The 15,561-nt window shown below is 39.6% G+C and overlaps 1 protein-coding gene across 2 annotated transcripts; it reads right to left on the reverse strand.

Moving 5' to 3' along the window:
• Positions 1 to 4,600: 4,600 nt before the first annotated feature.
• On the reverse strand, positions 4,601 to 13,893 carry LOC121257388 (protein ESSENTIAL FOR POTEXVIRUS ACCUMULATION 1-like). Of its 2 annotated transcripts, none has more exons than XM_041158378.1 (11): positions 13,479 to 13,893; positions 12,310 to 12,372; positions 12,104 to 12,177; positions 9,453 to 10,307; positions 9,257 to 9,350; positions 9,023 to 9,184; positions 8,135 to 8,890; positions 5,839 to 8,010; positions 5,662 to 5,734; positions 5,157 to 5,299; positions 4,601 to 5,081 (listed from the first exon to the last, which is right to left on the reverse strand). In XM_041158378.1, the coding sequence occupies exons 1-11, from the start codon at positions 13,552 to 13,554 to the stop codon at positions 4,783 to 4,785; spliced, it is 4,767 nt and encodes a 1,588-aa protein (XP_041014312.1). In that variant the 5' UTR covers positions 13,555 to 13,893; the 3' UTR covers positions 4,601 to 4,782. The 2 variants fall into 2 exon arrangements, with proteins under 2 accessions (XP_041014312.1, XP_041014311.1); XM_041158377.1 differs by having other exon boundaries at positions 8,135 to 8,893.
• Between the last annotated feature and the right edge of the window lie 1,668 nt (positions 13,894 to 15,561).

Here is a 15,561-nt window from a genome sequence, read left to right on the forward strand (position 1 = left end):
TTCTCAGCCTCCATGTATACGACCATACTCCTCGACCTCCATGTGCACGACCAAACTCCACGGCTTAAGCTCCTAGGTCACTACATGCACACCATGCACCTCGGCCAAGGCCCATACGATCACTGCATGCCAGCTCCTCCACACGGCCAAAGGTTATGCGGCCATTACATGTGCGCCATGCAATGTAGACATATACATAGCAATGCAACATATACACAACACCAGGGGTCTACAGGAACCGTCGGAACTAGCCGTGAGCCGAACAGACCGACCGTTGAAGCACGGAATCGGCAAAGAACCAGTCCGGGGGCGAGAGGAATTGAGGGAAAACCGATATCGAAGGCTCGGAGCCAGTTTGAACCCCTAGGAAACCGCTGAACCGGCCGATCCGATCTATTTATATATTTTTTTTAATATATGCATATAAAACGGAGTCGTTTCACTTAAATGAGTGAAACAACGTCATTTTAGAGCCTGAAAGTTAATATATATATATATATATATATAATAGAACGACGACGTTTCAAAATGAATTAATAACCCCCCACACCCCTCTTCTTCTTCCTCGCGTCGTCTTCTTCCTCTATGCAACTCTCTTCTTCTTCCATGGCAGACGACAGCGCGACGCTTCTTCCTTATTCCTCAATTCCTCCTCCTTCACAGAAGACTCCGACGGTGGACCGAAGCCGCACTGACGTACGTCGAGACCGATATGATCGGTTTTCTTTCCCAAACCCACGGTTTCAGCTGGTCCAATAGACTCATGGCATACATCGGTGGTGTCTCAATTTTGCGCCAAAACCGACGTCGAACCCATCAGTGTATAGCCCTAGACAACACTGCAAACATTTCCTTAGCTTCACACTTAATAAGTGCATCAGATAACAACAACAACAACAACAAAAAAAATAATAAAAAAATAATAAAAAAATAAAAGAAAGAAAGAAAGAAAGAAAGAAGAAGAAATAAGGGAAACAATGGAAGCGGAAATAAACAGGAGCAGGGAAGAGAAGAAACGACAAAACAATTGCGGGCAATTTCAGTCAAGCAACAATGGGCAAAAATCAGTCGTGGCAGCTACACGCTCCGGTTTGTCTCCTTAAAACTTATGTGAATTCTGTTTTACTAACGCAATTATTTCCTGTTGTGTGAATTCCATCTTGTACTACTCGACACTGCAACTACAAAACCAACCAAGTTCCATCAACAAAGTCAACTCTACTAAACAGAAAATCCATCAACAACTTACCTCCTCGCGAGGTTGTATAAGGAAAAGTATGCCTTATCCCTTTCACGAATGAGTGTGGGTCAGTCATTGGCCACCCGAAAATAAAAATTTACCTTCTTTGTAAGCGTCAACAGGCTGAAGCGGGTTCAAAAATAGATTGCCCGAACAATTTACCTCCCCACAAAGGATGATGGCTCAGCCTCCTTGTTCGAGAGAGCGGGAACAGCCTTACGGTTACCTAAATCACTTACCCCGACCTTCGTTGAGACGAAGTGTAGGATCAGCACCAGCCTGACCCAAACCTACCCTTTTCTGTGATGTCAATAGGTGTGAACAAGTTCAATAACAAACTGGCCGAACAATTTACCTCCCCACGAAGGATGATAGGCAAGTAGGCGGCTCAGCCTCCTCTTCCAGACCAGCTTGAGATGGCCTGAATAACTTACCTCGACCCCCTCATGGTGAAGGAGCGGTCAGCCAACTAGTATCTAAACTTACCTGTTCGTGGGGGCGTATAGGGAAAGATAGGCCTTAAGGTTGCCTTTTCCTTCCCGCGACGGAGTGCGGGTTAGTACTCAGCTACCCAACATAAAAAAATTTACCTTCCTCGTCAGCGTCAACGGGTGGGAACGGGTTCAGTAATAGACTACCCGAACGACTTAGCTCCATGAGGGATACCATAGGGAAAGGTAGGCCTTAAGGTTGTCTTATCCCTCTCATAGTGGAGAGTGGGATCAGCTTCACGGCTACCCGAATAACTTACTCCGGTCTAAGTTACGACGAAGTGTGGGATCAGCGCCAGCCTAACCCAAACTTACCATTTCTTACGATGTCAACGGTTGGGAGCGGGTTCAATAATAGACTGCTTGAACGACTTACCTCATTGCTAGATACTATAGGGAAATGTAGGCTTTAAGGTTTCCTTATCCCTCCCACAATGGAGAGCGAGATCAGCCTCACGGTTATCCAAATAACTTACCCCGACCTCCATCATACTGAAGGAGTGGACCAACCGCATCGCTGTCCGAATTACTTCCTTGGGGGACAAAAAGGCAGAATGGCATGAGGCATTCCGACCTCTCCCCAACGGAGAGCTGGTCGAGTCCATAGAACGCCTGAATAGTGAAGAAAAAGACATGGACATCATCAACGGAATCTACATCAACGGGATCGCCATCAGCAGCTTACCTCCCCGCGAGGTGAAAGGGAAAGGTAGGCCTTAAAGGTTGTCTTATCACTCTTGCGGAGGAGTGCAGGTCAGCCCTTGGCCACCCGAAGACAAAATCTCCACCAATGGACTTTACTTCAACAAAAGAATCTCCAACAACAGAATCACTACAAAAGGAAATTTCACTAGCTCCAACCTACCTCCCCGCGAGACAAAAGGGATGAGTCACGCCAAAGACAACTCTATCCCTCTAGCGGAGGAGTGTGTGTCGGCCTTTAGCCACCCGACATATTTATCAACGGAACGTCTTCTCTAGCAAAATATTTATCAGCGAGATCTCCACCCAACATATTTATTGGCGGAATCTCCATCTACAAAATATTTATCGGCAGAATCTTCATCTACAAAATATTTATCTGCAGAATCTCCACTTACAAAATCTTGATCAGTGGACTCTCCATCAAATGAATCTTCGCAAACAGAAACTAACACTCTTATAATGTAGGAATGAGCAAATGAAAAGAAAAGCTAAGGAAAAACAACGGGACAAAGCGAGAGAAAATAAAATGAAGGAGCAAACGGAACGAAAAGCTAAGGAAAAGCAGCATGACAAAGTAAAAGGAAACGTAAATGAGAGAAAAAAAGGCTCGACGAGGTACAAAATAAGAGTAGCTAAAGAAAAAGGCGACTAAAGAAAAAGGGCAAAATGAATGCAACTAAAGGAAATAAAAGCGAAAGGAAAAATGCGACGAAAGGAAAGGCATAAGTATATGGAAAAAGCGACCAAAGGAAAAGAAAATAAAAAGAAGATTTAAGGAAATCAGAATGACAAAGTGACGACATAAAGGCTCGGCGGGGTAGAACTCCACCTAAAGACCGACCAACGGGAAAAACAGACAGCCCAACAGAATGAAATAAGGAAAATGGAAAGCAAATTATAAAATTCCCATCGGACAGGTCCAATAGGAATTGGCGAGGTAATGTTAGGGGGTTTTTCCCCGGCCCATAGAATGTCCTAGCCCAGCCACTAGGGGAGACTCACTAGAAGATAAAACAATAAATAAAAGTGAGGGACAAGAAAGGAAAGGCATAGAGGTGTAAGCGGAGAATGAGGGAAAGGTAATGTCAAGAGAGAAAATGGGTGATCTGACATAAATAAAGAAAATATAAGGTATAAGGTGTCAGGTGTCAAGAGAGAAAAAGTATGAAAGTAACTTAAAGCAAGTGGGGGAAGGGAGCAGGTAATAAAAGGCAAGGAAAACCTACGAATTCGAGACGGACTCTTGATTTGATCTCTTGGACTTTTGGGTTTTGACACTCGTTGGGGATAACTTCGACTTCTTCGAATGGGGGAGAAATTCTTATTCAGCCTAAGAGCTCCAGAGAACTCCAGAAAGGACTTCTTCTCCATAAATTAGGTTTACAGCTTCCATTATACAGTAAGAAATGAAAGGTCATGAGAGACTGTAAACAAGTTTATTATAACCGAATCTCTCATCCTTAAACCCTCGTGGATGTAGGCTTAGTGTCAAACCATGTAAAATCTATGTTCATTTATTTATTTTTTGCATTTAAATATTGTTCATTGCCAAAGATGTACGAACCAACACCGTACAGCTGCACCAAAACTGTTAGGGGCTCCATATAGCACCGATTGAGACCCAGCTCTAAAGACTCGAGTTGTCGAGATCCGGCCTAAGAGCATGCGAAATACAACATCAACAACTTTTATTAACTAGGTTGTCCGCCCACCATCACTTTGAACAGAGAGAGATACCTGGGGGCGACAGTGAAAGGGAGAGCATCCATATGACGATGGTGAGACTATAGCAAGATAGGATGAGATCATTGAGAGAGAGGATGAGAGACTGGCAACAGCAAGAGGATGAGACCTTGAGAGAGGAAAGACAGAACTATATATAGCACGAGGACGGAAGTTATATTCTAAACTATAACAAAACGACATGGTTTCATTAAAAAAATTATTTTTTAAAATACTTGTAATATATATATATATATATATATATATATATATATATATATATTTATGAGCCAGGCAGAGGTGTGAAATCCAGGCAGGGCCAAGGGCCAGCCCGACACCTGCCAACTGCCTCAGGCGGCGCCCGGCCCCAGCCCTAATTGAGGCCTTAAAAAAGTAGAACTGCAGTTATAAAACTGCAACTACAGAAAATATACAAAATGTATAAAATGGAATATTTTCTTTCATGAATCTTATGTACAGAACTCTTACCCTATCACTACACTTTACGTAACGTAAGAATGAAAGAATTTGCACTGGCAGGCGCTCTCAACCAAGGGCTTTTGAACCTATACAACTTTTCAAAAAAAAAAAAAAAAAAAAAAGGAATATACAAATCAAATGGGGCTAATCCTCTATGCGTTGAATTTCACCCATCATGATGCGATTGCTGGTGACTTTGAAACCAAGGAGAGCAGGATCAATTTGCCTTCCTTTTTTCCCCTTCTTTTTGCCACTTCGTCCCCCTTGTGTCCCATCTGTTGCCTCCGAAAATCCTACTGTTGACTGAGCCTCTGCCGGCACTGCCTTCCTCGCATTACTCTTCAGCATGTCTATAAATGATGCCTCTGAAACATCAGCATCACCGCAAGATGAAGTACGCCGGAATCGCATGTCTTTCTTTCCAGCTGCCATGGTGTCCGAACCTGAAGTTTTAGAGATATAATTAACTACTTTAACCAGGAGAAAAAAGGAGTACGACAAATTTGAAAAGTCAATACCGTCGGCAACACCACTCGGAATTTTCCCCCTCGTAACTGGATCTGAGACCAGCTCAGACAATCCTTCCTGTGAGGAGGAAGTGTGGGAGACAGGAGGACGTCTTAGCAAAATGTTCTCTGGCCCTTTGGATGGAGCAGGAACCCTGATGAGAGGGAGGTCAGACAATGAAATGAAAATCAGATAAAGCAAAGTATGTCTCAGTCATGCATGATTCAATCATAATAATAAATACAAAAGTACAAAGCTGAAAACTAACAGCTATCAAGAGTCGGATCACGATAAGCCTAATAACCCTAAAATGAGGTCTGCCTTCAGTTTACCTCATCCCGTATTTCTACTCCAAGCCTAGAATAACATTTGAAAAAGTACTAAAAATGCCATGCTGTAAATCTTTCCCTGAGGCTATCCAGTTCATTTAGTACGGCTCTCATGGCATAGAGCTAACAGGGATTTTTTCTTCAATAAATAGCAAACTTATAAAGCATAAACACAAAGGAAACTCACCGCTCCTTGGAAACTTCCTCCACAAATGAGTTGTTAGTTCCAATCTTGTCATTGTAGAAGCCCGTTTTCCCACCTGAGTGCAAATTCAGAAAGAAAAAGAACAGCCATTATCATTCTAATACGAGCATAATGCAATGGCTTAAAATGAAACAACTGAGATGAAACTACTTGCAGTACCAATTGATGATTGCCTGCTAAGGGCATTAAATGAAATCTGCCCACGATCCAGAGCAGCCAAACCAGCTTGCTCCACCGCACCTTCTTGAATCTCAAAAACTGGACCCTTCACCATACCCTCACTTTGGGGCCCATACTTCCTCCCCTCAGCCTCTGAAAACTCATTGCTCATAGATGACTTGCCGATCGTGTTAGAGTTTTTGTAAATTGCCTGACCAATGTCATTGATGCCTGCCAAGTGTGATTCTCCCTCAATCAAGGCAATAGAATCAGACCTAAAAGGCATTGTTTCACTGCTGACCAAGCTGCAGCCCCCCTCATCCTGCAGTGGTTCAAATGAATGAGAACCATAAGACCCTACTGCAAACGAGTTAGCCAGACCTGCTTCTTGGTCCATACGAAGACTGAATGCATTATCAGAGGAGCTTGACCCAGCATAGAGGCCAGATGGCGGCCTCGTTTCCTTCCCTGCATCTAATGGCTCGGTAGATTGAAGGCCTGATTTCTGATGGAGCAATTCCATCAACAATCGTTTTGACTTCTCATCATCGAATCCATCTGACATCCATAAAGTTGCATCTTTAGAAGTCATTTTGGCTTCTGACTCCCTTTTCTGACGCTCAGCATTAATATGCATTTGTTCAATCCGAGATACCCTCCAGTCATTCTCTAGCTGCTCATTGTTCTCAGACCAGCGGCCCTCATTTGCATCCAGTTGTGAAACATGAAATTGATTCGGAACCAAAGGATGGTGGGGATTATGTGGGTGGATACTAGATGAAAATGTACCCGCTTGAGCAGCAGATTGCATAAGTGTATTTGGCTCTTGCATATCTAAACCATGAGCACGGGCCATAGCTAGAACATCCAGATTCATCCCTGGAGCGCCAGCAGGCAAAGACATTGAACGCTCAAATGACATGGATCCAGGGTCATAAAACCCTTGCCGAAGGTGCTCCTGAAATGAAACATTCCGTTCAAGGTGACTCAGCTGCTCCTCTCGGGATGGCCTCTGTTGCCGCTGATAGACATCCAATGCGCCAAACCCTGAAGAGTGAGCTCGGTGAGAACCAGCATGACTCCTGAGAAATTGATCAGATTCATCTGGTGGCCATATGGAACCCATATGCCTCTCTCCTTCAATACCGGTCCTCTGCCTCAATCCCATTAACTGCCTGGCCTGCAGCTGGTCTTGTTGAAGAAGCTGCTGCTCCAGTGACTGCATCTGCCCATGCTGTGCATGTATAAGCTCAAGTAAATCTCTCTGATGATCTTGTTGTGGCATGTGACTGAATTTTGCTTGTATAAGTTGCTCTAAAGAAGGATCAATATGCCTCGAAGGATGGTGAGACTGTTGTTGCAGTTCGTGTAGGTGTTGTTCCAATAAAACCTGATCAAAAACACTGTTGGCTCGGATAGAATCAATATGCGACTGCACAAGCCCTTGATCATGTAATTGATTGCGTAACAACTGTTTAAGAAGCACCTGCCGGGCTTGAGATTGCTGTTGCTCCTGCAAAAGCTTTTGCTGTTGATGAAGCTGCTGTTGTTGCTGCAATTGATGATGTTGTTGGAGCTGAATCTGTCGCTGCTGTTGCAACTGAAGTGTCAAAAGATGATCCAGATCTGGTGCAGAACGATTGGCCAATTGCGGGTGGTGTATAAGATTCTGACTAGGCACATGTTCTAAAACCGATTCATTTATGTGCGCATGAGACAGCAGATTTCTCTGTTGAAGTTGCTGCTGCTGAAATTGTTGTGCCATAAGCTGCTCTGCTAAGTCAAAATGATTGGATTCCTGCTCCCTGCGTGACAAATGATGAGCAGCCATGGCATCTTGATACATGCTAGGGTCAGGAAGTGTATTTTTTCTATAAACATCAGACCAAGTCTCTGTAGGAAGAGCTGGATCAGCCATAGCACCAAATGGCGCAGTCCTTCCCATGTTCGACGTAACAGACGACTTTGCATGTTTTGTATGACCTTCAAGCTCAGACCAGAGCAAGCCAAACGGATGCAACTTATTATCATTTTGATTTAGTACACCAGGTTCTGTCAATTCGTTTGGAAGAGAAGGATGAGCGAAAGAATTTTCTGAAGAATGGTGATTGCTCCCACTAGATTTCGCAATAGAATATCCTGTGTTTCCAGGTCTTCCTGGAAAAACAATTTCTGAAAAAAAAAAAAAAAAGAGAGGAGAATCATTTTTTTTTTTTTTCCAAGTAAAAGAAGAATCAATTTGTTAACAACAATTGAAAATCAAGATTGCCAGAAACATTAAAAATAGAAAACGGACCTTCTTCTTGTGTAACAAACTTAGGAAAACTTTGACCCTCAGAATGTTGCAGTTTCAGTGTAACCTCAGGCTCAGATACTCTTGACTGAACATGCTGAGCTGAAATGCTATCAAACTCAGACAATGGCTGGCACAGGTCATTTCCTGCAGATGAATTACTTTCCAAAACAGAAACAGAAGCAGGTAAACTAGCATCTGACTGTCCACAATGTTCTAAGTTAGGGTTTGGTTTCGTGCTAATGGCATACCCGTCATTGACTTTCAGATAAGGCAATACTTTGCCCAATTCTTGAAAAGGTGTTCCCTCGGGAGCGTCTGCCATGCGAACTGGCAAATCTGTCCCAAAGAATCCTTGTTCAAACCATAAAATAATGTCAGCCCCAACAAATGGTCCCTGCATCACCCCTTGAGGATCAATGTAGTACAAGCTTAACTCCTCAGGCGGAGTTACCCTTTCTAAGTCATTTGTGTCAATGCTGCCACTTTGATTATGCTCAGGAGAAGTCAAACCAAAGAGAGAACTCGAATTATCAGGAAACTTGGATCTGATGTCATATGAAGTGGAAAACTTATTGGCATTAGACTGAGCATGCTTGTTAATGTCAGAATCTGTCATCTGCCATCTTTCACCAATATTGATTGGAGAAGTGCCACGCTGAGCACCATCAATCTCTGTGGCACCATGGACACCATTACTTTCAGAAAGTTTTGGAGTCAATCCATCATCCAACCGAGGAATTGCTCCAGTAAGTTTATCTTCTGCATCATTAACATATTTCTCAGTAAATGAAGTGCATTCAAAATCTTTCATAGTAGAGTTAACTAGTAAAGTTGTATAAATATGGTTCGATAGATGAGGTCAAAGGGCTCAGGTAAACAGATACTCACCATCTAACATATTTCTCTGCAAGCCATATTTCAACATTGCACCACCATCAGTTTGATATGGATCATCAATTGCAGCTTCTCGTGAAGTATCAACAACCTCTTCATTGAGAGATGTGAGCAGGATGCCCTGATTTTGCTCAGTCAAGTCTAAGTCTTCAACACCTAAATGAGGAACCGGTTTGCAAGATTTAAACCAAGAATCAATACATACAAAAGTAACTGAGCTGAAAATACCTGTAAAATTTTCAGTTGATCTCCCCTTTCTATACAAATTGTACACCATTCCACTGTTTGTGATCTTTCCCCTCCATATGTCACCAAGGATGGCCTGTTAGCATTGTAGGGCACAAAAGATTTTAGCAAATTACAAGGAAAAATAATGCCTCCGTCACTACAAAAATATCAAATGAGAAGAAATCGCAATAATTACCTCCTCATCAGCATCTGGGGCAACAAAAGCCAATGGTTCAATAACGCCTACTTGAGTAATAGGAGGTACCTCCTCCATCTCATCTGGCACGTTAGTAAAAGATTGACCAAGCTTTTGCCTCCGATATATGTCAAGAAGCTTTCCTCTTGGGTACAAAAAAGAACCAACAGAGTTGCTCAGTCTCCCAAGGACACTTTCACTTCTGTCAGAATAAACTGCACCAATGGGACCAGAAGATGAACCTCTCCCAATAACATTTGACCTTCCTCGTCCAAGGGTAAATCCCACGTTTGAACCTTCTATCCGTCCTCTCTCAAGTCCAAATCCAGGTGCAGCACGGTTGGGATTTGAAACACCAGAATGAACCTCCGGTCTATGGCGTGGCCTCCATTTATCACGAGAATCTGAGTCACGCTCGGAAGCTGAACGGTTGCTACTTACAAAAGGCTGATGATCATTATGAGCATCCTCCTTGTCTACATCTGTCCTCTTCTCAGTTCGGGAATCCTTATCTTTGTCTTCAGGGCCCCATCTAGATGACCATTTGCTATCACGGCGTGTTTCATGCCCAGAATTACGACCATCATGCCACCGCTCAGAGATAGGCAATGCTCTACTCTCACCTGCTTCTCTGATTGAGACATTGTCAGCACGGCGTTCTGCCTTCCTACGATCTCTTCTGCCACCGAGTAAGCTAGTTTCTCTTTCCTCTTCACGCCAGCGACGGCTACTTTCACTGTCAGTGGCAGTCTTTCTCCAATCTTTCCTGTCCTCTGATCCATCCAAACGCCAACCCTCTTTCGGATTAAGATCAGTTGAGTTTCCAAGAGATGCAGAAGTTGGAGCACGCATTTCCTGTCATATATGAGAAAACACTAAATGTGTTGCCCATTGTGATACTGCAAATTCTCTGTGAATCTCTGTATGAAAAATGGTCATATTGTCCTAACTTGAAGATGATAAAAGTAACATAATTATAATTCATGACAGAGAATTAGAAGCTGAACATATTACTCATTATCTAACCTCAACTTATTCTGATACATAAAATACCGATAATGAACTCCACTTCTTACAAATGAACATTGTATAAGTAGCAATGGTATAGAATGAGCAAGTAACAATATCAAAGAAGGTAGAGTCCCCCAGCATGGAGTATTGGTAGCCTTCCCAACAGAAAATAAAGAAGAAAGTTATCGTACTAACTAAAGAAAGGGCTATGCGCCAAGCTGGAATACCAAAATAAGGGGTCAGCATTTTGACAAGAAAAAAAATTACGCACATCACCTGTCTTCTGAAAGTAAATCAAATGCCATGACAAGAATGAATAACACCTTGTTATCTTCAATAGTATCCCAAAGTACATGGAGAGAAGGAGATTGGCTCAAGTCATGAGCCTCAATACCAACTAATTGGGGTCAGCTACATGGATAGGATTATATCCTCCCCTATAATCTATTGAACACCCATGTCTTCCCATGTAATTTAAACGCATGTCCTTTTTTGCCAGATAAAGATATCACTCTTTCAAACTAGTGCATTTGCAAGCCTCTGATGCACTTGCATGAACCATCACAAATGACTCTCCCTTCCTTTATCGTTAATTGATGCTGGCCTTGCTCATGAATAAAAATAGTATAAAATGACTAGTAAATACAGCCATCAATGATTATGAACCTATAAAATATCAATTTTTAACCTCACTTCTTCCTTTGTAGTTGATAAGACAAAACAAGCACCTGAACTGCCACTAGATTTTTCATTCTTCTCTTGTTATTTGTAATAGATAAATGATGTACAAAAAGGATAGCTACTGCCAAGAATGTGCACCAAGATGTGTATCCAGAGTCCCGCACCTCTTAACTTTCAGAATTTTTACTCCTGCATTATCTCTATGTTGACAACGGCCTTGTGGTCTAGGTTTAAATTATTGGAATAGTCATACACTCAAATATAATGTAAAGTATAATAGGGACATCAAGACAATGCATACACACACCTCTGACTACTGTTGTAAGAAGCTAGACTCCCTTTTTAAATGTATACTAGCCTAGTAAAAAAAGTATGCGTGCATATAACATATGCCTAAATCACTTAAACAGAAAAAATACAAAATTAATATGGTACCGGAGAAGGAAAACTGTGTACTTCGGCTAGGCCTTTTGCATTTTTTAATTAAATATTATAAAAAAATATTTTAGTCTAACAAGATATTTCTAAGAAATTTTAAAAGCCAAATAGAAGTTTAATTTAGATGGTGACAAGTTTGCAGTAAAGATTTTTTATGAGTAGTTTATAATCAAGATACCAACTGTATTTCCAATATAAAAATGCATCTTGATACAATATATGTAAAGGTACATCCACATCAGTCCTACTTCAAACACTAAGGTCATGTTTGGATACAAAAACGGTTTCATCTCATCATTACAACTTTTTCAAATTTCCACACAAAATATAATAAACAATTCAACTTTTTTCAAATTCCAAAACAAGAATAATATTAAAAAATAATATTCTAAGAATATGTTACTCAACTTTCAATTTTCATCTAAGATCATCTCATCTCATCTCATTTCATCTCACTATCCAAACAGGGCCTAAGAGGGATAAAAAATTGAAACTATGTTTCCTGGGAAGGCAGATTATACCATCTTAGGCTCAATTGGTTTGGCATAAAGCCACTGGGGAGACAGAGGTATGCTGCTTTCTGATGCCACTTGATCTGCAATAACAAAATTAACAACATGCAGAACATCAGATCAGAAACAGGAGCAAAAACAATAGCAAGTACAAGGGATATGACTCCATAGATCATCATTTTGGCAACAAAATCAATCCAATTCAGCCTCAATACCTTTTGACACGTCAAGGAACCCCATAAGCCCCTTTTCCTCTTCATTCCCTCCAGAAGCTTCCACTGGTAAAGATGGAAACACAAAAATTATATGTTATGGTTTCATTTGCAAGGTGAAACTGCTAACTAACAAACAGTCCAGCAAAAAAAGCAACCCAACCCCCCCCCCCCCCTTTTTCCACGAGGCACCCTTAACAAATAGAGAAAAATACAGATTATGATTTTTTCCTGAAATATAAATAGCACATTTGAACACAGAGAATGCTCCAAGCACTGAACCAAAATCTTCAGAGCTTCCAAAAGATTTAAGCTAAATTGCTAAGTTCCTAAATTAGCCAATCTCACAGGCCACCAAATCTCAATCATAAAAACCAATGTCATTCCTGTCCGCTCATGAACTTCAATACGTAGAAAACTATCTTCATCCAAAAATCAGAACAACCCTAAAGTCATATAAATCCCTCAATTCTAAAACAAAATAATGGAACAAAAAACTAACTGAAACCAACTGTATAATTTTTTTTTTTTTTTTATAAGTAAGAAATAATATTATTGATATGAATGAAATAGTCATAGCCCATGTACACAAGAAGTAAACAGAAGAACACCTAAAAACATTCTAAGAGTGATAACTTAAAAACAAGAAACCATGGACATTGTCCCCGTTTAATACAATAGCGGAAAACCAAAGCATTAAGGTGTCCAGGAAGAAATCCTTCAGCTCAATTATTGTGCGTTCCTTATCTAAAGACTGCGATGTTTGCAAATTATTAATCAATTTACTAACAAGTTATAAACTCGTAATTCAATCAACCGATAACTGATTTCTAACCAACCTTAAAAAATTAAAACAATTTGATCTGAAATAGGACCGATAAATGGAAATGAAAATCAGAAATGGTATTTGCTGATGATGTTGGAAACCCTAATTGACGAAGTTGACCGTTCAATAACAGAAAATGAACTAGTCCACCACAAACTAGGAGGCTCACAATCAATAACGCCTTACGCCTAACCTCGCGTCGAATCCAAATGTACCAAACCATCAACCACAGCTTTTTATTTTTCTATTTGGAATCAGCTAAACGAATCGGGACTCGTAAAAACATCGAGAAAATAAATGCGAACGAAGATAAATGAATAAGGAGAGAGGAAGAGCGGGGAAGTACCTTTGGAGGTCCAGGAGTGATCGGACGGCTTGGATGAGATGAGATCGTCGGGTAGATCGAGCTTGCCTTCCCCCATCGAAAGTTTAATGCGTAACCAGATTGATAGAGCGAGCGAGAGAGAAAGAGAGAGGGAGGGAGGATCTAATCAAAGTAGACAAACAAACACCCACACACTGGATTGGAGTTCCGAAGATACACAGAGAGAGAGAGAGAGAGAGAGAGACAGAGAGATCGCGATCGAGAAAGGGAGAAAGGTACAAAGGAAAGTTGCTAAGGTAATTGGGGATTCAGGAAGTCGGGGGAATCTAGGGTTTCGGAAACAGCTACAGAGAACACTTGCAGAGAGAGAGAGAGAGATATGCAAAGGGTGAGAAAGGGAGCGTTTGGGTGGTGGTCAGAACAGCCAAAACAAAACCAATCAAGTAGAATGATTTCAGCAAGTTTTGATTATTAAACATTTGTATTTTAAATTTTTCTATTTTCTAAGAGTTCCGATAAATCCAAATAAAATTCATCAACTTTTATTGGTCAACTCGGCCCAAAGAGAGATTAGTTCAAAACAAGATTAATGGAATATGAATTCTACCGTTTGAATAAACTTTTATTAATTAAATGCTGAATAAATATAATAGAGTTCGTTCATTTATGAGTTTATCTCTCCTATAATTTTGTTGACATTTTATAAGATTCAAATTCAAAATATTATTAGTTTTTTTATCTTATTTTTTCTTCTCACTCATATTTATTTATAGAAAAAATTTAATTACAAACGATTATACGCACTAATACGTATACTCATTCAATATGATTGATCAAAAAGTAAATTTTATTGAAAACAATACTAATTTAAATTTAAAATATGAAAGCAACAACATTAATACACAGATTGATACGTAAAATTGCTTGTATATAGCAAAACTCTTATTTATGTGATATTATATTTAAGTGGCTTTGGTAAAAATCTTAAAATGAACAGCACTAGCCACTATTTCTTAGAAAATAATAACTGCAAATAAATTATTTATTTCTAATTTGCATGATGAAATAGAGATATTAGCTCATATAAAAAGAAAATGATAGTATTAACTCCACTCGGTAATAAACAGTTTTGATATACTCTATAACAAAAATTCTATTTACAAGCTAACATAGATAATATATTATATGCTATTATACATGGTTGATTTTGGTATAATTTAATTTGTAAAATAAGTTTAAAAATTAAATATATTATAAATTAAATATATACATGATTGATTTTAATATAATAAATAATAATAAAATTATAAAATGTTTGACGCAGCAATGCTTTATAGGTAATCGAAGTTGCAGAGACAGCGACTTGGCCCCATGAAGCAGAGTCCAGAGGAGTGAGCCTAGAGACAAATGGACCCTAGGTGCGACATCGTCTATCTACCTCCACCATCATTTTCTGACCGATGGATTATTCTCTGCAAATCAAGTCCATGTAACTGTCCCCTTTATTAATCCAGAAAAATATTTTTTCTTACATTTCCTATCACTTCTATAGCTAATGTTGCATATCTAAGTAATTTTTATTTAAAAATAATCCATATAAAGTTCATTTAAATTGTATTATATTAATTATTAATTAAAAATGATAAGATTCAAGATGTTAAATAGTATTAAAATCTTGTCAACTGAGTTTATATTACTTTTTAAAATATTGGAAGATTTTTGGGCCTTCGGGGGAGTCCATAACAAAACCATTTTCTTGTATAGTTTCATATAGGAGAATTAATGGCATGCTTATTGCTTGATAGTATTTATGACTTCACTCAAGATATATTCATTTGTTCTAATTATTTTACCCCTTTAAATTTTTAATAAAGAATAACAAAATGCAACCACATTGAATCGTATCTTATTACAAATTAAAATAATTAGAACAAAATAATATATTTTGAGTGACTTGATAATTATTTTTGAAATGGCCTAAACACCCTTTAAGGAGAGGATTATTATTTTTTTCAAAATTAGATTATTAAACATAATAATATATATATATCAATTTTCTCAAAAATTATAGAACAATGATGTATGAACGTAAGTGATCTCATTT

The sequence above is a fragment of the Juglans microcarpa x Juglans regia genome, chromosome 3S, assembly GCF_004785595.1.
Source record: "Juglans microcarpa x Juglans regia isolate MS1-56 chromosome 3S, Jm3101_v1.0, whole genome shotgun sequence".
Taxonomy (NCBI): Eukaryota; Viridiplantae; Streptophyta; class Magnoliopsida; order Fagales; family Juglandaceae; genus Juglans; species Juglans microcarpa x Juglans regia.